General features: G+C 40.5%; 1 protein-coding gene across 4 annotated transcripts; it reads left to right on the plus strand.

Annotated features, from left to right (window-relative positions):
* Positions 1-254: 254 nt before the first annotated feature.
* On the plus strand, positions 255-19,366 carry BRCA1 (BRCA1 DNA repair associated). 4 transcript variants are annotated; one of them, XM_027745385.2, is made up of 23 exons: positions 255-385; positions 511-558; positions 894-993; positions 1,442-1,495; positions 1,807-1,887; positions 2,366-2,454; positions 3,360-3,505; positions 4,164-4,272; positions 4,629-4,674; positions 5,134-5,276; positions 5,789-9,133; positions 9,800-9,885; positions 10,911-11,089; positions 11,268-11,434; positions 11,902-12,227; positions 12,833-12,920; positions 13,509-13,586; positions 14,061-14,101; positions 14,736-14,819; positions 15,755-15,809; positions 16,751-16,824; positions 17,118-17,178; positions 18,249-19,366. In XM_027745385.2, exons 3-23 carry the CDS (start codon positions 914-916, stop codon positions 18,350-18,352), a joined length of 5,436 nt encoding a protein of 1,811 aa, XP_027601186.2. In that variant the 5' UTR covers positions 255-385; positions 511-558; positions 894-913; the 3' UTR covers positions 18,353-19,366. The 4 variants fall into 4 exon arrangements, with proteins under 4 accessions (XP_027601186.2, XP_027601170.2, XP_027601205.2 ...); XM_027745369.2 differs by lacking the exon at positions 511-558 and having other exon boundaries at positions 255-479; XM_027745404.2 differs by lacking the exon at positions 511-558 and having other exon boundaries at positions 255-479; positions 4,167-4,272.
* Positions 19,367-21,414: the final 2,048 nt, after the last annotated feature.

The raw sequence follows: 21,414 nt of genomic DNA on the forward strand, positions 1-21,414 counted from the left end.
CGCGCACGCAGCAACAACACTCGCCTGCGCCTGCGCCGCCGCGCCTGCTGCGCGCGCCGCTGAAATCCGACGGCGGGGATAAGGCGGAAGCGCCAGACCCAATCAGACGCGTCCGGCTCTGCCCGGCCCCGCCCCCCGCGGCTGAAGGAGCCTATAAGAGGACGCTGCGGAGCCGAGTGCCCGTCCCCCCGGGCCTGATTGGCTGCGCGCGGAGCGGTGGAAAGGGCGCGAAATGCGGCGCTCGGGGCGGCGCTGAGGGACAGGACCGGGACCGCCACTATCACCGTCACCGCCGGGCTGGCACAACTGCACCGGCCCCGCCTGTGCCCCGGCGGCCGTGAAAGCGACCATTAGTGCTCCTCGGGCTGGCGGGCGGGCGGTCAGAGTGAGTGCAAGGAGCTGGGTGCTGGGACGCTTCGCATCGGCCTGCGGACAGGCCTTACTGCAAAGGCCCCCCCGGCCCGCGAGCTGCCGCCGCGGTAAGCTCTTATGGTTTCTTTTTGTTTTCAGGTACTTGCGGTGTCTGATTCGGGGTCTCACCTCTGCTGGCTCCTGTAGGTAGGCCCAGGGTCCTTTGCATAAGCACGTCTGCCGCGTCCTCTGCATCCTTTTCCACCTAGAACGCCCCCTTTTTCCGCTGTTTTGTGCTCTGCGCCCAGAGTTTCTTCTGAAAGCCGCAGCAAACCCCTTCCGGTCTCTCCTTTGGCTACAGGACACTTGAGAGGCTTTAACTGTCAGCATTCGGAGTAAGAACTCGTAAACTCTTACTCAAGAAGTAGTAGCGAGGTATTTGATACCATTCCACAAGTTGGGGAGAGCCACGGGGGAGGAGACGGTCACGGGATGCAGCAGAGCAGAAACAAAGCTGATTATTATTTATTTATTTTCTCTAGACTATTATTGGACGGGAAGGATGGACTTCTCAGTGGTCACTGTTGGCCATGTGCAAAATGTGCTTTCAGCTATGCAGAAGAACTTGGAGTGCCCAATATGGTATGCCCGGCAGTAATACCAGTATGGTTAACGAGTGGTTTTGGGTTTTATTTTTTCCCCCCCTTTCTTTGCAAATGGTTTGTAAGTTCAGTGACTTATGAGAAATCAAAGGGATTCTTGCTGAAGACTACGTATATTGATGTTTTGTAAGGCTAAAGTGACAAAGTCTAAGGCAGAACGTATATTTTGCTTTTACCTTCTAGTAAATTTTGTTTTTCTCTTACGAACTAAATATGTCAACTCTCTGTCCAGAGAGGGAAAAACATTATCTGATTGGATTAGAGTATTGTTTGTAAAACAGTGTGGATCTTTGCCCTCTGTCTCTGAAAAGTGAGTGAGGTCTGTAGTTCAGCAAACAGATGCTGAAATAGCAAAGGTTCTACTTAGAGGATGGATCCCTGCAGTGTCTGTAACTTCTGTGCACTTGTTTTCATTTTTCTTTTTGTAGCTTGGATGTGGTACAAGAGCCAGTTTCAACAAAATGTGATCACATATTCTGCAGGTAGGTTTGAAGAGTGCAATACTTAGTCAATCTGTTTTTAATTTCCATGTATGCTTCTTTAGTGCTAATCCTCTGTTTATACTGTGTTTTGGGAACTTCTTGTGTAGCTACTTTAGAGGAAAAATCAGTTCAGCAGGAGAGAGAACTGCAGCTTCCCAGGTGTGTCAAAGGGGATCAATGAACCCACTGTAAAATCAGAACAAAAGTAAAACTTGATAACAAAGGATTTCTACTAAGTCATGAATGTGCATGTTCAGTTTTAAGAAAAATAATCTCCTTTTGTTACTATCAAGACTTTTATTTTTTCCTAGGTTCTGCATGTTCAAACTTCTCAGCAAGAAGAAAAAAGGTGTGATACAGTGTCCTCTGTGTAAGACTGAAGTTACCAAGAGGTGGGAAACCTGTCTTTGTAAGGGGACTTGAGAATGAGAGGTTTGAGCTGTGAGGAAAGGCTAACAGTTGTCTTAAAATGTCTCAGCATAAGACTAAAATAAAGAAGAAAAGGTGGTTATTAAATAAACTGCCTATGTCTAAAGGAGTAGCTGTAGTACCTTACCTCAGTGTAAGCTTTTTCCAAGTGATTGCAGGGGAACACCCCTCTCTTCACAAATGTTTGTGCTGTATTAGTGTTCAATCATTACAGCTCTACTAAACCTACATGGGGAAAAATATGAAATGTTCACTTCTGTGATAGTTTTAATTCACATGGTAGTGGTTGTTTGGGGGAACTGTGTTATTTCTTAGCAACAATTTCTCATTGTCTCATCTTACACTTTAGAGTTTTACCCTTTGTTTTGTTCAGCCTAAATTCTAAGAGAAGTATTTACAGTCATTTGTCTTAAAACAACTCAAGTTCTGATATTATTTCAGAAGTCTGAAAGAAAATTCCAGATTTAAGCAACTAATTGAAGGATTGTTGGAAACTATCCATGCTTTTGAGCTTGACACTGGAGTGAAGTGTAAGTGGTGTGAATGTATGCCCCCAACTTTTTTTTTTCAATAAGGTTTTGACATTTATATCACAATTGTTTACAAGGTATCCCATTTAATATGCAATACTAAACATGGGAAGAATTATCAAAAGGTTTTTTTTTCTTGGGTGTAGAAGCATAAGTTCCATTAAGTTTCCAAGACATTTTTAAAAAAACCTCCTAAACAGTTTTACTGTGTGTTTGATGACTCCACCCAGTCTTATGTTCAGTTTCTGAAATGTGGCTGAACATGTAACAAATGTTTTATCTGTAATTGTAAGGTGAAGTTCTGCTCTTGATGATGCCCAGCCTTGCAGCTTTAACTTGTTAAACAATCTCAGAGCCTGAATTAGCAGATGCTAATTAGCCACATATGTTAACCTGTCTTGTTCAGATAGATCCTTTGGGAATCCAAATTTATTCTTTTTAGTACTAAGTGCCTTGTAAAGGGCATTGGCAAGTCAGACATGTGCCTGTTTATATTTTGATAGACAAGACGTTCTGGTTGGGGGCAGATGGTGGTTACTGACTTTTGTTTGGGGTGGGGTTTTGTGTATTGTGCTGTGAAAGATACTTTGTTTTCAAGTTCTTCTCAACTTGCTCAGCCATTCTAAAATCAGTAGTGTTAGATCCTGTTCTTGCTAGGTTATCTATATAAGCAAAATTGGTTGATAGTTGGCAAGATCAAGATTTTACTTAAAATTTTAAGAAAACTCAGAAAAAACAATCAGACTAATAATTCAATGAGATTTCTTTCTTTGATAATTGTACTGCAGCCATATATACACTAACTGCACAGGGTCTGTGCAAGGCTATTTCATTAATATATAAAGCTGTGTCATACTCAGTGTGAAAATTACTTTTTTTTTTTCCCCTCCCTTAACATTTTTCAGTTTTAAAGAGTCATCACGTTCGTAAAACACCCACGGAAGCCACTGCTGCTGAGCTCCTGTGTAAAGAAAGTTCTGTCATTCAAAGTAAGGGCTTCAGAAACAGGAGAAAAAGTGCTAAAGAAAATGGACAAGAAAACACCACTTTGGTAATTGTTTTTTCCCATTTTATTTTCCTGGGTTGTTTAGAAGTTTATTTGGAATGTATATTGATGCAAATACATAAATGAATGAAGTAGGAGGTTTTGGGTTGCTCTGAGATTGCTGTTTGACTTGATTAATACTCTGGACAGGGACATTTACATATTTTTGTCTTCCTACCTACTTGAAAAAGACATTTGCATAAAGAACCTGAACTTATAGGTGATATTTCCATATTACAGTCTGTTACTGAAACTAGGCTTGTTTCATGAGGCTGTCTAACTCTTTGTAGGGGTTTTATTTTTTTAGTGGTGAGATTATGTCTTGGGGTACTTAAGGCATTACTCAGCTTGGGGTGATTGTTCTGTGTGTGTGACTGTTTTGGTTCTCACCTGCTTGATGCTGAACAGGATGTTGGATAATACAGAATGTAAGATCAAACTGTTAATGTTTTGATCTGTCAGATGCATGATAATTGTTTCTATTGACACATTCCATGACTGATATCAATATAATAAACTACTTGTGTATTTTTGCATAGAGGCCACCAATTCATATGACAGAGTATTTCTATCAGCCCTTCCTGCTATGGTTTAAATAATTACAAGTGAGTTTTTTTTAAGTAGCCTACTGTTATAAATAACTTTATTTCTGTTCTCCTGTCAGCAGGAAACTACTGGGAATACTCAGCTTACAGATACCAGGGTCAAAAGGTGTCGCCTCAGAAACAACCCCCAGAAATGTGACTCTCAGAAAGGGGTTTATGTGGAGTTGGGTAAGATCTGTTGTAGATCCACACTAGTTGATTTTATGTAAAATGCAATAGCAGCTGTGTCATGTATAAATGTAGAAATTAGACACTAACTTTTAGCTAAATAACTCCTGGTAGCTCTCTGTTACCAGTCACTGTATTTAAAGAGAATTTTATGCTGGAGGCATGTTGATATTTCTACACAGAAATCATTATAATTAGGTGAAATACTTTATGATTGAACTTGATTTCATCTGATAAAAGTTGAAAGCATCTACCTCTAAAAAGAACTAGGCCTGCATGTGATGATAAACACTGACTCTAGCAAGTCACCTTTCTCTGAATCATTCCAACCAGAGTAACAGCTGATTTGTTTTCAGGTTCTGAATCATCTGAAGAGTTTTTTAAACAGGCAAGCAAAACTGGGTAAGTGAAGGTGATTAAGGAATTCATATCTTCTGAAGACAATAGTTCAGTGTTCTCATTGCTATGTTTTAGTTCCTTGGCATAGGACTGGTAGAATTCTTAAACTGACAAATGATTTTCAACTTTGAGGGCATTGGGGTAGAATGGGTAGCTGAATTTTAACCCTTTGTCATATTATGTGCTTTAAATGGTTTTCTAAATGCTCTGTTGCTTATGTAGACATTAGTCCTTCAACAGAAAAGTAGGTACTGTGCTTTAGAAAGTAAGTGTTAAATTCAGGAATGTGAGAGGGGATCTCTTAAAGATGTGGCCTGATCTGAAGGGATCTAGTTGTGGTGAATATCAGTTATGCAGCCTGACTTCCCCAGGAACTATTTCAGAGAACAAAAAGGTAAAAACAAGTATAATCTTCTGTCTGTTGTGGCTTTCTCTGTAGTAAAAGATTTCCCTTCCCAACAGGTTTGAAGACAAAGCTGCAGTTCAGATTTCTTCTCAAGAAAAGCTAGAAGAACTTGGGAGTGTTGAGAAGGGGAATGAAAATTCCTGCAGTGCACAGCCTGACAAGCTGTGTGCCAAAGAAACAACACTACCAAATGTCATAGGTGTGTCTGTTATTTTGGTGACTAAGATGATTTAAGCTTGAAAGAAGCACCACAAGTTAATATTTTTATTTCACATTATTACATATATCTAGATAGATAGATATAAATATAGTTGCAGTCTTGTATGTTGTAGGTATGCTTATGCCTACATGACACTGTAATACAAGACTGTTCTGGTTGACTAGATACTTAAATTTGCATATATTTTGTGCACAGGAACAGAAAGGAAAAAAGTAACTTGATCAAAATGCAAAATTTAATTATTCTCTGTAAGCCATATTATCCCTTATAGTACAAACAGAGAGCACTGTCTGGTAATTCATGTAGGAAGTTAGAAGAACATATGTAATATCTTTCTGCTTTTCTCTAGAGGGAGATTTGTGCAGTGTAATATTCTGGTTTGGGGGGAAATGAGAGCAGTTCTTTTAAAACAAAGTAGCCATCAAGCTTGTTGTTGCGTTTGTGTGTGTAAAATAGGGCTTAATAATTTACAATTCTTATAAATCTAACAGGTGAAAGTGATTTCTCAAAGGAAGGCTTGAGCAAGAAAAGCACTCGGAGCGTTGCTGATTGTGCCAAACCTGACCAAGTGAATATGACTGAATGCCAGAGTTCCCCTTTAAATGTTCTTGCTGCAGATCTACCTCCAGAGCAGTGTGACAGAATAGGTCATTCCAGTCCCACAGTGAACAGGGGCACATCATTCTTCAAGAACACAGAAGAAATGGATGAAGAGCCAACTCGGTGCAATAGTAAAAACAAAGAGTTTCACTTAAAAGGTAGTTCAGGGAGCAGGCTGGATAAAAGCGAGGAAATGGATACTGTTTTACAAAGTGAGGAAGCTGTGGAGGTGTGTGAACCTGAGAATGACTCTGACTCTTTCCATGGCAAAGAACTTCCTCAGGAGAAGCTACTTCAGCCAGAGAAGACACTTCCCTCTGTCACCTTGGATCAAGTCTCCAGGAAGAGACTGAAGCGAAGCATTCAGAAAGTCAATGAGTGGTTTTCAAAAAGTAATGAGATTCCGTCTTCCAATTCTTCCCTGGATGATTCTGCTGGAGGAACTGATGTTTCAGGTGAAGGAGATGCATGTTCATCAGATAAAGAATCCTGTATTTCAGAGCATACTGACCCTATGGTAGATTCCATGGAAATTCGGGTGGTTGAAAGAAACAAGAGATGGTCAAAACAAACAGCAGATAGCATCAAAGACAAAATATTTGGAAAAACCTACAGAAGAGAGAGGAAATCAAATCTCCCTTCTGCCTGGAGAGATATTTTATCTACTACAAAAAAGAAAGATGTGGCTGCTGATAAGTGCTTGAACAATTCCAGCAGAGACAGACCCAAACGAAAAAGGAAGACTGCCTGTGTCCTGCAACCTGAGGATTTCATCGAGAAAAAAGATACAGAAGAGGCAGATGGAGGCCCTGAAAGTGTTAGCAGATGCCTTGGAGATGCTGAAAAGAAAAGATGTGATGGAAGTGTTGCTGTTAATGAGAGTCACCTCTCTCAGAATAGAGTGGATAATACACTAACAGAACATGAGGAAGGAGGAGGGGCCACATGGAAAAAAGCCACTGAAAAGGTGACTAGCAAGCACTGTGATGAGGAGCTAAAAATGTGTGTCAGTGATCAGAAAAGCACTAAAAAAAGTTCTGCAGCAAAAAGATGCAGGCGTTCCACTAGAACCATGTGTGCTCTACAGTTAGCAGTGGATAGAAACTCTGTTTCCCCTGATCCAACTGAGCCACAGATTGATAGCTATCCAAGCAGTGGAGAGCCCAGGAGAGCTGATTCTGAGCAAAACCAAGTCAGGCGCAGCAGGAGGCTTCAGTTACTTTCTGAAGAAATGAAAGAAATGACAAAAGAAACAGGAAAAGGAGTAATAGCAAAGGGACCACGAAAGAATGGCAGTGATTGTGGAGGATCTGTCTTTGGAGACCAAAAGAATGTGGCAGCTCAGGCTGCTGAATGCAAAGACCTGTGTGAGCCTCAGGATATGTTGAGTTCTGAGGCAGTCACTAGTCTGAAGGGAGGTGATCTGGAAGCAAATGAAATGCAGGTTAGTCTAAAGAGTTTATGTGACACTGCAGAAACTGAAAAAAGTCTCTTCAATCCTGCATCTTCATGTCAGCCTCCAAACTGTGGTTCCTTTACACCTTATGCAGGTTCTCAAGACAGTGAAATACAAGGTAGCCCACTCCTCCTACAGCCTCCTTCAGTGCCTGCTGTGCAAACTGCTTCCCATCAGAGTGAAGAGGTGACTGAATCACTTACTGCCTTTCCACAGGAATGTGGGCATGATTCACTGAGTGTTCCAGGGCACTTCAGAGCTGAGAAGTTGCCCGTGGCTAAAACTGTTTCGGAATCGACCAAGGAAGCAGAAGACAGTGAATTAGACACACAGTACCTGAGAAATATATTCAGGCATTCAAAACGCTTGTCCTTCAGCCTTTCTCGGGCTCCCAGGCAGACCTGTGCAGTAGAAGATCCTGGTTCTGAAACTTTAAATCCATCACGGGGTGCTGCTCAGGTAGAAAATAAGTATAGCAAACATTTACAACCAGAAAACTTGCAAGAGGAGAGAGCAGCTGCTGAAAGCTTGAGAAGGGTTTGTGAGAAAGAGAAGCTTAAGGCCTGTGAGTCTGCCTGTGTTGATGATGTGACTTGCTTTGCTGTCAGCACAGGAGAACACAGACATGCTGTTTCTCAAGCTGCAAAGAAAGGGACTCTGACACCAGTGAGAACGGGGACTGCTGGCACTGAGGCCAAAAACCAATCACTAAAAGGCAAGCAGGGCAATGAAAAGCCTGTGTCAGCTGACATAGGGATAGAAAGTGAGTTGAGACAGAACCCAGTCAGAAGTAATAGAAGCCAAAGTGGTCAGAGTAACATAGAAGAGCATGATTCCAAACAAACCAATGAGATAGGCTTCACTTCAGAAAGCAGTCTGGAAGGAAAGACCAAAGTTGTTGATGACAAAGAACCAAATCTGCATTTTCAATCTGGATCAATGATTTGTCCTGCAAGTTGTCAGGAAAGTCCTGCTGAAGTCATTAGGAAAAAAAGTAGCAAAAGCAAAGGAAAACAAATAAAGGGGAATGAAGAACTAGCAACCCAAAGTGCTGGCACAGCAATGCCTGAGGGTTTAGTTGCAGAGGCTCTTAGAGGGAACAGTGGTTTTACAGGTTTGTCTGACACCCCCGATGGCTTACTGTGCTCTGATGCTGACATTGAAGAGAACACCAGCTTTTGTGAAACTGATAGGAGAGAGAAATCTGCAGTGTTTGCCAAAGGAAGCAACAATGCCCTGGAAAAAGAACCACACAACAGAAATGTTGGTTCTAAGCCAAGATCTCGAGGTATTCAAAAGACTCGAAGACGAGCACGGAAACTGCCATCTTCGGATGAAGAATCCTGTGAGGATGAAGATCTGCCATGTTTTCAGACATTAGTATTTGGCAAATCAGTAAGCACACCTTTGCAGGCTGATAAACAAGTGCCACCTGTGACAGAGTCTTCAGCCAGTCCCAACACGTCGCCTCACAGTGGCAGTGATGGTGACAATATTATGCAGAAAATGCCTGAAGTTGCCCAAGGCAATGTGTGTGTTTCACCAAGCCAGGACTCAGAATGCTCTGTCAACTTATTTTCTTCCCAGTCCATGTCTGAAGAATCAGTTCATGGAGCACAAGAGCTGAAGAAACTTTTGCTGCAAATTGATGAATCCAAACAAGTGACCGGCGTGAATGAGAGTAAAGAAACTTCTCAGAGTTGTAATGGAAGGCTGAAGAGGACCAAAACTAGCTTCAAAGATGAATGCCAGGAAGACCCAGACGTGGGAGCAAACCTAGGTACAAACCAAGATTTTCATCTTTGCAGCTGTGTTTGTGATGTCATGACACACAGATTTTTGGTGTTTGCATGGGAACTTTGTTCTGTATTTATGAGGTGCTTGCTCTCCAAAGGAATGTATCAACTCTAAACAATCAAACAAAAAGCCCTCAGTGGTTTATTTCCTGAAAATTATGTTCTTCCAGTCTTCTTTGTTCAGAGCACAAATGAATAGGCTGGACACTAGAGGCTGTCTGATGGGATATTCATTTTTGAGGGATATTGCAATGTGATACTTGCATTGTTAACAAAATTTCATACAACCCACCTAAGTTGTAGGGGTGAAAAACCCATATGAAACGTTTGTTGAAATTGGCTGTAGAATTCTGTGGCAAATATTATGACATTTTTATGGCTTTCATAAACGTTTAGGACTCTCTTATCACTGTTGACACACTGAGTTCTGTTTACTTTGCCATGTGTATGACATGATATTCTTTGAAATGTTCACTTAAAATAGATCTGTGCTTCTAATTTCAGTATTTTCAAAACTTGTCACTTTAGCATTATAGTCAGTAGTTGTCTAAAAGATCTGTGTAGTAAGAGATTATATATAATGTTGACTGGTTAGTTGTATCTTGGTGTTTTTTTTTCTTTAACTCAGATTTTTTTCCACCTTCTTCAAGGCGAAGCATCTGGATATGACAGTGAAACAAGTATTGTAGAAGATTCATGTGGACCATTCTCTCAGGGTGAAATCCTTACTACACAGGTCAGTGAGTTTATGCACTAAGTGCTAGAAGTAGCTTGCATTGTTTTTTTGATTGTTTTTTTTTTTTTTATTTTGGTTTGGTTTGGGGTTTTTTTGCTTTGGGATTTTTTTTTTTGTCCTGTGTGACTTCAAGATAAGTCTTATGCTAAATCTTTTTCCAGCATTATCAGCTCTGTGAGTTTTATGTATGTCAGAGAAGAGTGAACTTAATTTTATGCTTTCTGAGTTATTCTTCTTTTTACTGCATCAGTGTAAAATGTGATCAACTGGCAGGATGTTGCTTCCTGATGTGGCTTCATGGATACAGATTCTAGGATGTGCCTGGGTTGAATGGATTTGTGGTAGTACAGATTGGTGGGGGGTTTTGGCTTGTGGTGGGGCAGTGGTTTTCTGTTTGGTTGGGGTTTTTTTATGGGTTCAGTAACAAAGAAGTTCCACATGGTGCCAGTGCTGGAGCTGTAAATGGAATATTCAGTTCTGTGGAAACTGCTTTATCATGTAGGGTGAAGGTTTTGGGTTTTTAAAAGGATCCTTTGAAGCCCTGAACTGTTCTTATGAGGAGCTGCCTATGGCATATTTTTAAACATTTAATGTAATTTTTGAGAGGGAAGATAAGGAAAAGTAATATAAAATATTTTAGTCCTTTAAATGGTCTTTGAGGCTCTTAATAATCGTGGAAAACACAGAGGCTCAGTACTTGATGTTCATTATTAAATTTTAAATTAAGTTACTAATGCAGTTTGAACAAAATAACTTAAATTTGTGCATAAGTTCTGTATTTTTTTTCTCCCTGATTAAACTGAGTGATCTAAACTGAAATAATGTGACTGGCAAAATGAGTGTGTGGTTGGTTGGGTGTTTTTGCTTCTGACAGTGGGGTGTGTGCACTATTTGTAACAGTAGAAGCACCACAGTCACCTTTTGAACATGTGGCAAAAAAGTGATTCCAAACAATTTTGCTGCTCCTGATTTCCAAGCACTTGTTAAATCCTGAGTTTGTTGGCACTCCTGTGTCTCCTTTGCAGCAGAAGAATGCTATGCAAAATAGTCTGAAAAAACTTCAGCAAGAAATGGCTGTGCTTGAAGCAGCACTGAAGCAACAAGGGAGCCAGGCCTGTGAATTTTTGCCTATCCACAGTGAACTGCCACATCCCAGCAGTGAAAGAACATTGGAAATGGAACAAACGAGACAAGAAAAAGAAAGGTCAGTGTTTTGGGTCTGTTTGGGGGTTTTTTTGGTTTGTTTTTATTTCTAAACTTCTATTAAAAAAATTTTAAAATCTTGAAATAAATACTTCTGAGCAATTACAGTACCTTTGCTGTTGATACATGACTGATACGAAGAGTGAAAAAGGTATTAAAATCAATTTTCCTCTCTCAAGGTCTGCAGAATTGTTGCTCCCATCTTCTGAATCCTGTTTGTTAAAGAGAACAGATCTGGAAAAAGGCCTTGAGTGTGACAGTGTTCTAAAGAACAAACCTCCCTGTGAAAAGACAAAACCTGTGCAGGAGGCAGTGCAAGAGTACAGGCAGTGTCAGCTTGAAACAGGTAACATTTAAGAGGCAGCCAACACATTTTGAATTCTGGTGGGTTTTTTCCCTGCTCTTCTCATGTTTTTACATACCAGCAAGATATACATCATCTTCTTGTAAATCAAGGATCTTAATTTATATGTTCCTGGTCAATTTGAAAAGATGTTACTACTTGTTTGGTAGCCCAGCTGTATGGCTGCCCATGGGGTGGCACAGCATTTTGACACTAATAGGAGTTTTTCTGTCTCACTTCTAAATTCATAGTTTTTGACTAATACACTACTGGAAGTTTCACAGGTATTTTAGTGTCTTCACTGTAAATCAGGAAAAAGTAATGATAGAGGCAAAGATGAAGTAATAAACACATAAGGAAAGGAAGTAACTGCTGAACTTAAACCTAAAAGGTAGAGAGAGCAACAGCCTTCTACCATGACTACAAGAAAGATGAAATTTTCTCAAGGAGTAATTTCTCTTTTCCTTCAGAAAATGCAGAGGAGCAGAAATCTGGGACCAGGCAAAACAGTGCATCTGTCTCATCAAATCTCTCTGGAAATGTGATCAAGAATCCAAATAACTCTTCCTCCTCTATAAGGCTTCTTAACCCTCAAACTCCTGAAGCCACAAATGGGTCTGTTGTAGCTCAGAACACCAATAAAAGCTGTGGTCCAGGACACAGATTGAAGAAAAGTGGCTGTTTTCCTGTACCTGTCCTGCACAATGCAGCTGGGAAAGAAAATGCTCCAAGTCCAGTTGTGACTAAGAGGAAAGAAATGTCAATTGTGGCATCAGGTCTGAATCACAGCGAACATGTAAGTGAATTTCAGAAGTTTGACATCACTAATTAATGATTCCTGATTACCACTATAGTCCTCAGAAGAGAGATCTCTAAGTATGATAGAAACTAATCTTGTGGGAGCTGCAGATGAGTAACACAGCAACTCAGGTCCAACTTCTTCACTCCTAACAATGTGAAGGATGCTGCCTGTAATGGCACTATTAAGGTTAGTGACATTTGAGCTTTTTAAATGACCCCTAATGTCTAAGGGAAAAACACATTGTTCCAAAGCCAGAGGACTTCCAGACAGCCTTGGGCCTGGGCAAGAGGCTGTTTGAGTGGTTGGTTCACTTAGTGAGGATTTCTGTAAGTAGTAGTTCTGAGTTGCTAATAAACCTGTTTCTGCACTCAGTTTCCAAGAGGATTTTTTTTTTATAAACCACATACCAACAGCTGTGCTTTTAATCTGCTGAATGGTGCCAAAATTATTGACTTTTAAGGAAATGTACATTCTGTGTGCCAGCACAAATAAAACTGTTACTTTAAAGGGACTGTGCTATTATGTTATGGTCCTGCAAACTGGGGCTGTTGGGTTTAAACCTGTTTTGCTACCTATTAATTTTTTTAACTGTTTTTCAGTTGGTGGTCCAGAAGTTTGCAAGAAAAACTCAGAGCACTTTATCTAATCACATTACTGAAGGAACAACCCATGTCATAATGAAAACAGGTTTGTTGGGATCTATGTGGCCAAATCCTATATTGACAGACCATATAGAATTTTATCTTTAACCAACAAGCAGATAGATCAGCAATAAATTTGAATAAGTTTGAGGAGAAGGTGTTGATTGTTCATCATAAATTTTAAGCTTGGGAATCTTTCTTACTGGGTTTCACAGAATCAGAGTGGTGGTGCATTTTTCCTTGTGATTCACACAGGAATATTTGATATTTGTTTCTCTAGCTGTTTAGTCATAATTTTCAGGTGTTTACAGCACATTAGTGTGAAGTAGCTCATAACCAACCAAAAGGAAATGAAGGTGGTTCCCAAAGAAATCATATTTTTTCTTGCCTCTTCTCTCTATTAAATAGCTAAAAATGGTTCACAAGTGGTACATGTGATTAGTTTCTGCTAGTTTCCTTCACCTTAGTAAAATCAGGACACTAGAATTTTGGAATCTTTCTACAGTTTTGATATTTTGCTGCTGCACTTAGCAAAGAAACTTTTGGGTTTAGGCACAAATAACCTGAGCTGGGTTTCTTTTTTTTTTTGCTAATGGAAGAACTGAAAGAGATGTTACTCTTGTTTTCTCTGCAGACAAGGAGCTGGTGTGTGAACGGACACTGAAGTACTTCCTGGGCATTGCAGGAAGAAAATGGGTGGTTAGTTATCAGTGTAGGTATAACCTGTTTCAGAGGTAAACAGTCTTTGCCCTTCTACCACAAATGTCATCTTCACTTCTTACAGTAAGGGGAAAGGACCTCTTCATGTCTTGGAGTCTGATGTTTTGCAGCGTTTCTTCTAAATACTTAAAAATAAGTTAAAATTAAAACCCCCAAACAAGCAGCAACATTAAAATTCTTTAATTTTCTGAGTTCAAATAACCACATTGCTCCCCACCCTGGTAAAAGTCTTTTTTTCCCCTCTTAATTTAAATCTTTGAGATGCACGGCATCAATTAGTGTAAAATTAATATTATTTATAAAAGGTAAATAAATTTTTAAAGTTCTTTCAGCATCATACATACTTTGTACTAAAGTATTCCTTTAGTACAAATACTTTCAATTTAATATAGCAATGAAGTCTGGCAGTGGAAGAACAATTTTGCTGGATGAAATGACTTGTGCTCTGATTTTTTTTTTTATTTAGGGGTAATTCAGTCTCTTAAAGAAGAAAGGATCCTGGATGAGGTAGGTCTTTTGTCCTGGGTGAAATGTCAAATGGGTAAGTAATGCTGTTACACTGATGGATTTAGCAGTAATCCCAGATACTGTCTAAACATTTAATTTATGGAACTCTGGTCTGAAATCTAGGGTTCTAGTTTTACCAAATGCTGGGAGCAAAAGCCACACTAATACTTCATGTTCATTGTTAGTGAAGACACCAAGTCCCTATTGTTTTGTTAACAGATTGTAGACATATATTCTTTTTTATAAGCATTCCTACTGATATTGATACATTATGGCATAGAGCAAAAGATTTCCTTTGCCTAAGGAAATACTATGTACTGATAATTTCTATCAAATGAGACTTTACTGATCAGTTAATTATAATCATGGAACATGCTGCTTCTTTTAATCCAGTTTGCTAGACTACTATACAGTTTGACTATAATTTGTTTCTTTTAAAATTGCCTGATGGTGCAGAGGTTTCACTGCTGCTCTCCAGCATTTCTCTTGAAAAGCCTTTTAATTAGTTTTCTGCACACACATATTTGTAGCTTGTCAGATTTCAGAACTGACATCTTTCTGGTTTGATGCAGAACTGACAGGAAAGTGTTCTCAGTCTCTTAACTTCTGATTGCTTGTGTGTGTTGTGTTCCAGGAGGACTTTGAAGTTAGAGGAGATGTAATCAATGGGCGAAACCACCAAGGTCCTAAGAGGGCTAGACAGGCTCAGACTGAAAAGGTATGAGCATATCAGGGGGGCAAACTGTCCTGCTGAGACTGTTCCAGATCTGTGGCTGTGCCAGCTGAATATCTGCAGCTTCTTCTCATTTCTCTGCTGTTCTGTATATACAAAGTTGTACAAATTAAGCAGTCTCATGCATGAAGGGGGAGCTCTGCAGAAGAACAGACAAGCCCAAGTGACTCACTGTGCCTGGAGTGAAGGCTGTCTTTTTATAACATAGCATGGGCTTGAGGGGCTTGGGTGATGTTCTCCTGGGTGATGTTCTCCTGGGTGATGTTCTCCTGGGTGATGTTCTCCTGGGTGATGTTCTCCTGGGTGATGTTCTCCTGGGTGATGTTCTCCTGGGTGATGTTCTCCTGGGTGATGTTCTCCTGGGTGATGTTCTCCTGGGTGATGTTCTCCTGGGTGATGTTCTCCTGGGATGATGTTCTCCTGGGGTGATGTTCTCCTGGGTGATGTTTTCTCCTGGGTGATGTTTCTCCTGGGTGATGTTCTCCTGGGTGATGTTCTCCTGGGTGATGTTCTCCTGGGTGATGTTCTCCTGGGTGATGTTCTCCTGGGTGATGTTCTCCTGGGTGATGTTCTCCTGGGTGATGTTCTCCTGGGTGATGTTCTCCTGGGTGATATTCTCCTGGGTGATATTCTCCTGGGTGATATTCTCCTGGGTGATATTCTCCTGGGTGATATTCTCCTGGGTGATATTCTCCTGGGTGATATTCTCCTGGGTGATATTCTCCTGGGTGATATTCTCCTGGGTGATATTCTCCTGGGTGATATTCTCCTGGTTTGTAGGCTACAAAGACCTTGGGATGCACTTTGTGAAAATAGTGATGACTTGATAACAAGCCCTGGAAGTGCAGTGAAACCAGCATATTAAGTATTGACCTTTAAAAACTCCATATGTACTCTGTAATATGTGCCTTTCTTTTCAGATCTTTAAAGGCTTTGAGATCTGTTGCTATGGACCTTTCACTGATATGACTACAGGTGAGTCCTTTTAGTGGAATTAAATGAATTCTTAGCAAGGAAAATCATTAGTGTCGTGCTGTCTGGTAATTTTTAGATGCTCTTGAATACTTGTATTTGAGCATTTTTTTCTTCTATCTTAGTAAATGGTTCCTAAGTATCCTTTTTCTAGCAGTTGCCAGTCCTCTGTGTAACCTTCTATCTGTAGGAGCAGGTATTAAAAGTTGAAACACAACAAAACCAGGAGTTTATATGCAAAGAAAAAGCTCTGCACCATAGCTTTACCTTGTTATTTTGAAATGTAACAAACTATATTAAATGTTTTGAAAACTTAAGCTAAGATTTTTCCACTTAAAATATTTGTACCTAACTCCCCATTTTTGTGGCTTATTTATCAGATGTTTTCTGATTTATCCAATAAGTTTATTTTTGACTGGGTGAAATATCCTCACATCTCTTGACATTTACAGTAATTGCTACAGAGGATACAGTGCTTTCACCTGCTGCAGTGATAGTCAGTTGTGGCTCTTGAGAGACTTATTTATCTTCTTCACTGTCAGTTCAACAAATTGGTGGAAATTAAGTACTTTGACTACTTTAGTTTAATGAGAAATAATCACAGTTCTAACTTCTGGTTTTTAATTTTCATTTCGTGTCTTGCATTTCTTGTCTCTTATGATAAGGGGAAATAAACTGTGACTTTAAGTTTTGGGCATGTGCTCCTTTGCTTTTTCTGGTTTTTGTTTTGTGTAGACCTGACTAGAGGGTGAGGGAAGGTGGAGCTGATGCTCCTCAGCAGGTTTGAAAGTAAAAAGACTTAACATTCTACCAAGGCTAAACATCTCTTCCAGATTGTGGTAGTTTGTATCTTGGAGCAAATGCAGGAGGGCTCAGGGAAATAGTATGAATTTCAACCTGATCTAAAACACTGAAGTAACAGACTGTTCATCTGATTTCTTCAGAACATCTGGAGTCTATGGTGGAGCTTTGTGGTGCCTCTGTGGTGAAGCAGCTTCATCTGTTCACACACACCCCAGTAAGTGTTCCTGAGTGTTACCCTTCCACAGTCACATCATGTTCACAGATCAGCACTGAGCCTCACTTTCTGTCCCAAAAAGCCCTTAGTGCCTGAATGTAGTCAAAGCATTCCTGGAGAGAAAACACAGAAAGAATCTTAGGTGCTAATGTCCTTCTCTCTACTACTTCTTAAATTCCTCTCTGAGGTGATGCTCTGAAGCAGAGTTAGCTCAATTAGTGCTCTCTGCAGATAGATATGAGAATCATTTAAGGGCAGACAGATAACAGTAGCATTTTTAATTTTTTTTATAGAACTCTACTGCTGTTGTGGTTGTGCAACCAGATGCTTGGAAGGAAAACACAGATTATGGAGGTAAAGTGACACTGTCATGGGCTGTTTTCTGGTACACACTCAGTGCTTTTGTCACCTCTGTCATTTTAATAGCTAAATATCAGAGAGGTTTGTAGAGGAATCAAAATCCTGCTGCATCTGGAGATGGAGGTAAGTCTTAAAAGAAAAATCTGGAAGCACAAGGTATATTGTCTCGAGAATCAGCAATAGAATCTTAAAACCTACTGTGGCAGGTGAATGCTGTTGGTTCAGTTGTCCTCTGTGTATCATCAGCTTTACAGAAACTTTTCTGATTAGATTGTTTTTGAAAGGTGGGGAAGGGTATCCTTGGAGGACCAGTGAGACCTAGGAGAAAGCCTCAGATGGAACAAGATTGTCTTGGTCTGGAAAAAATGTCTTTCTACAAAGCCTTAACTGATATAATTTTGCCTTTTTTCTTTTAACCAAAATGCTCTGGAGAAACCATGAGACTTTGAAAGTCCAGGTGTTCCATACTGGCTTACTTTTAAATGGGATAGTGGGAGTTCCAGAATGAAAGGGAGCTAGTTAGTTTACAGTGAAGTTGAACAAAAAAGTGAAGCAGGAGGATGATGTAAAAAACAAACAAAAAAAACAGCTGTTTCCATGGGACTGGAAAAATGAGAAAACAAAAATATCCTGGAATGGGGAAGAACAGTCTGAAAGTGCTTCAGTAATTTTATGTTGCCTGTGCCTTAATGAGACTCATTGCTTGTCACATACTTGTATGTCTGGGCAGACAGGAACCAGAGCTCTGTCACTGAGGTCTGAAAGGTAAAAGATAACAAGGACTGCATTCTTTGCTTTTCATGTTTATTCCATGGCATTCACTACTTCCTGCTTGGCCAGTTGCCACCCAGCCCTTCTCTTTGGAGCAGCAGTATTACCTGCACTGTTAAAGGGAGTAGCAGTGCCACATCACTGTTTTCAGGCTTTTGGTTTTTTTTACCAAGGCTTTTAAAATGTTACACAGAGAGCAAATAGCTTAATCTGAAAGACATTGGTAGTCAGTCTCACCTTAAACTTGCTTTGCCTCCTTGCTAAGTGGTGTCGTTTGTGTGTTTGTCTTGCAGCAATACAGCAGCACAACAACATTGCCGTGGTGACAAGGGAGTGGGTCTTGGACAGCGTGGCTTGCTATGAGTGCCAGAAGTTTGATGCTTACCTTGTGTTCTAAGGGTTAACAGCAGCTCTTTGGCCATTGCTCAGAAATCCTGATCAGTGCTGATAGTTTGAAATTATTTTAAGGACTGAGAATTTTTGAGACACGCAGAGACTGTGTGTGTCCACTGTTCTTGTTCAGAGTAAACTAATAGATTTTTATTAATAATAAAATTGCTTATATAACGTTGCCATCTACAGATAGAATTAGCCACTGTTCTTTAAAGATTTATATTAATATAAAGCACTATTTTGAAATTATAAATGTTAAACAAATTTTAAAAGTTAGAAAATGTAGAATATGATCTCCTCAGAGAAATGGTGATGTGTTATTTGCCACTGCAGCCAGTTTCTGTTTATATACTTGTGGCCAGTTTGGAGACAGTTAAAAGAGGGATATTGGGCTCAGGGCTTGAATTAAAATGTACTTGCACTCTGGAGTAACCCCCCTGTTTTCATTTTGTTTAAATACGAACCCTGAATACCATTTGTGATTACTAATGTTGAAAACATCACAAACAGCTCTCTTGTTGTATATCAAAGTGCCAGCTCACCCTAACCAGAAACATTCACACATACAGCCCCCAGAAAGCCAGTGACTGAGTCTCAACAGAAACCTCTCCTTAAAACCACGAGCCCATACCAGTGTTGTCCATCTGATTTCTGGCAGGTGTCTGTGGAACTGTGAAGAGTTAATGAACAGATGCACTTTAGTAGCCCAGTGACCCATAATAAGCCCAGTAAGAATCTGCTTCTAATAGTCCCTGTGTGCAAAATGAGGCTGTAAAGAAATTACTTTTTATGGAAGAAAATATGTTGCTTCTTTCTGTTGCCAAGCAATTCAACTTCATGCCTAATTTTGTACTTTGAGAACAGAAAGAAAACCTGTTCTCATGCAGTGGTTGTTTAAAAAAAAGTGTCTAAGTTCAGAAAAGTGTTTAGTGCTCAGATGGTGATGTCTTGGAAAGTTACAAAAGTATGTTTGTAAATATTGGAATACTCAAAGGAAATAAAATTATTTTGGCAAGTATTTCACTTAATTGTTTTGCTTTCTTTATGTGAACCAGTCCCTCAGTCTCTGCACTGAGGCAGGTGTGAAAAAACACCTGAAGTCCAACCTCCTGAAATGGGCAAGGAAATGGAAACTTACTGGAGGCCAGAAATGTAAATGAGAATTCCAGGGCTGGAAACAAAATTGTAATTCCTACTCACCCTGATAAGTAAATGTGTTATCAAGTGTCTTGCAGCTGCCAAGTGCAGGTGGTCTGATCAGGCATTGCTGCTGGTGGTGTGTTTGCTCCCCTCACATACATTGCTGTTTTCTTCTGTGTGACAATATTCCATACCTGAGGCTGTCCAGCATAGCCTCACCTTCAGAATGATGCTCCTCTTATCTCTGGAGTCCAGGCTGGTGGTTGGTTTTTATAATCTACATTTCAAAGGGTAGCTGGGGGCAACGACTGGCCAGTTAGATGTGAGGAAAAGGCCAAGCCAAGGCTGTTTTGCTTCTGCCATTGTGAAATTGTCCCCCTGATCTTGATGCAAAAGTCCTTTCTAGCAGGTAAGGTACTAACTCCAGCTGGATAGTCTATAGGAATGACACCCATGACACTGCCCTTCCTCCTTGGAGGTGACTAGATCTGTGAAAATCATTCCTACCAAAGTAAGTGAACTTTTGTAGTGATTTCCATCTCGTGTAAGATGTGAATGAAGGTGAAATGACTTGACCAAACACACAGCTAAAGCAAGGATATGCTTCCAGACAATTAGGCAGTTTAAGGGGAGCTGATGTGACCTCCATATGGAATCCATATGGACTTCTCTGGTTGCACTTCCAGCTTCAGTAATAAAGCCCCAGCATGTGGAGTTCCATGGCACTGAAATGCCATATTATAGGTGAGGACCAAGCTCCATTTCCTCCCTGTTTGCTTCTGTGCCAGAGCAGCTTTGTGACATTTCCCAAGGCAGGAAGCCTGAGGTGAATGCAGTTTTCAGGTGTGGCTGCTGTGCCTGTTACCTGAGAGGTGAGGAGGGCAGGATCCCACATCATTAATGACCCAGACACCAGCTAAAGAGGCTGCACACAACCTGCCCTCTCAGCAGCAAGTGCTTGTGATCCTGTTCACTGGAGGGAGGGAAGAAACAAAGGAGAGGTTGGTGCCTGCTGTAAGTCTGCCTGAGGCTTTGCCAGCAGGTAAGTACCACGTTTATATTTAAAACTGCTTTGTGAGTCAGCAGGTGGTTTTCTCCATGTGGCTGCATCAGGGTGAACTTGAGGAGTAGTAGCTGTGGTCCAGTTGCAGGAGGAATCTGGTGGACATTAGACAGTGTCTGTTTGCCAGAGCAACTGCTCCTTCCCTGTGAAAGGAGGCTGGCAAGGGCTGGACTGTGGCATGGGATGGTAGGGACCTGTTCAACAAAGGGATCTTTTCCAACAACTTTAATCTGCTGCCTTTTCTGCGGGTGCCTTAAATGGGACATAGTGTTCCTTTTAAATCCTGTGAAATAGTCCATATTTCAGTATCTGACCTACTCATACTGCTGATGAGCAGCAATGAGTACTTGTACAGCTTTCTGCTGAAGTACTTTATCTTTAAAATCCTCCCTCTGGATCCATACACAGAGTTGTTTCCTTGCAGATCTGAGGACACTTTCAAGAGAGCAGCTTATTCATGGATGCAATTAGAACTCTTGTGTGACTCATTACTGGAGTTAATGGTAAATCAAAGAAATATTCAGTGTGTTCCTATAATCGTTGTTGGTGATTTGTAGGATTGTTTTCATCTTGGGTCTGGTGTCTGTTTTATTTTGCTGATGTCATGAATAAAAACCTGGTGCATAATCTGTAATAATCCCTCTTGGTAGGAAATGCCCATGAACCCGCCTGGTTCACAGGACAGAGGGTGTGAGCTGAGGCCAAGCAGCAAAGCTGCCTCCCAGCTGCTTATAAGCCTCAACTTAGACTTGAAGAGCATCAATTCTTGTTTGCTTGTTTCTTTGGTGCAAAGAGCACTTTTGCAAAGCAGGTCCTTGTTCTGCTGTGAAGCAAAGACATTCCAAGCCTGTCAGGCTCTGAGC

Source organism: Pipra filicauda, unplaced genomic scaffold (assembly GCF_003945595.2).
Source record: "Pipra filicauda isolate LSUMZ 115617 unplaced genomic scaffold, ASM394559v2 scaffold193_size2426894_pilon, whole genome shotgun sequence".
NCBI classification, from domain to species: Eukaryota; Metazoa; Chordata; class Aves; order Passeriformes; family Pipridae; genus Pipra; species Pipra filicauda.

Excerpts from the sequence above, each read along its gene's own strand:
- BRCA1 (XM_027745369.2), top strand. The coding sequence starts at position 914 with ATGGACTTCTCAGTGGTCACTGTTGGCCATGTGCAAAATGTGCTTTCA. Across the intron at positions 3,506-4,163 it reads GACAAGAAAACACCACTTTG|CAGGAAACTACTGGGAATAC; the intron begins GTAATTGTTTTT and ends TTCTCCTGTCAG. Across the intron at positions 9,886-10,910 it reads GTGAAATCCTTACTACACAG|CAGAAGAATGCTATGCAAAA; the intron begins GTCAGTGAGTTT and ends TCTCCTTTGCAG.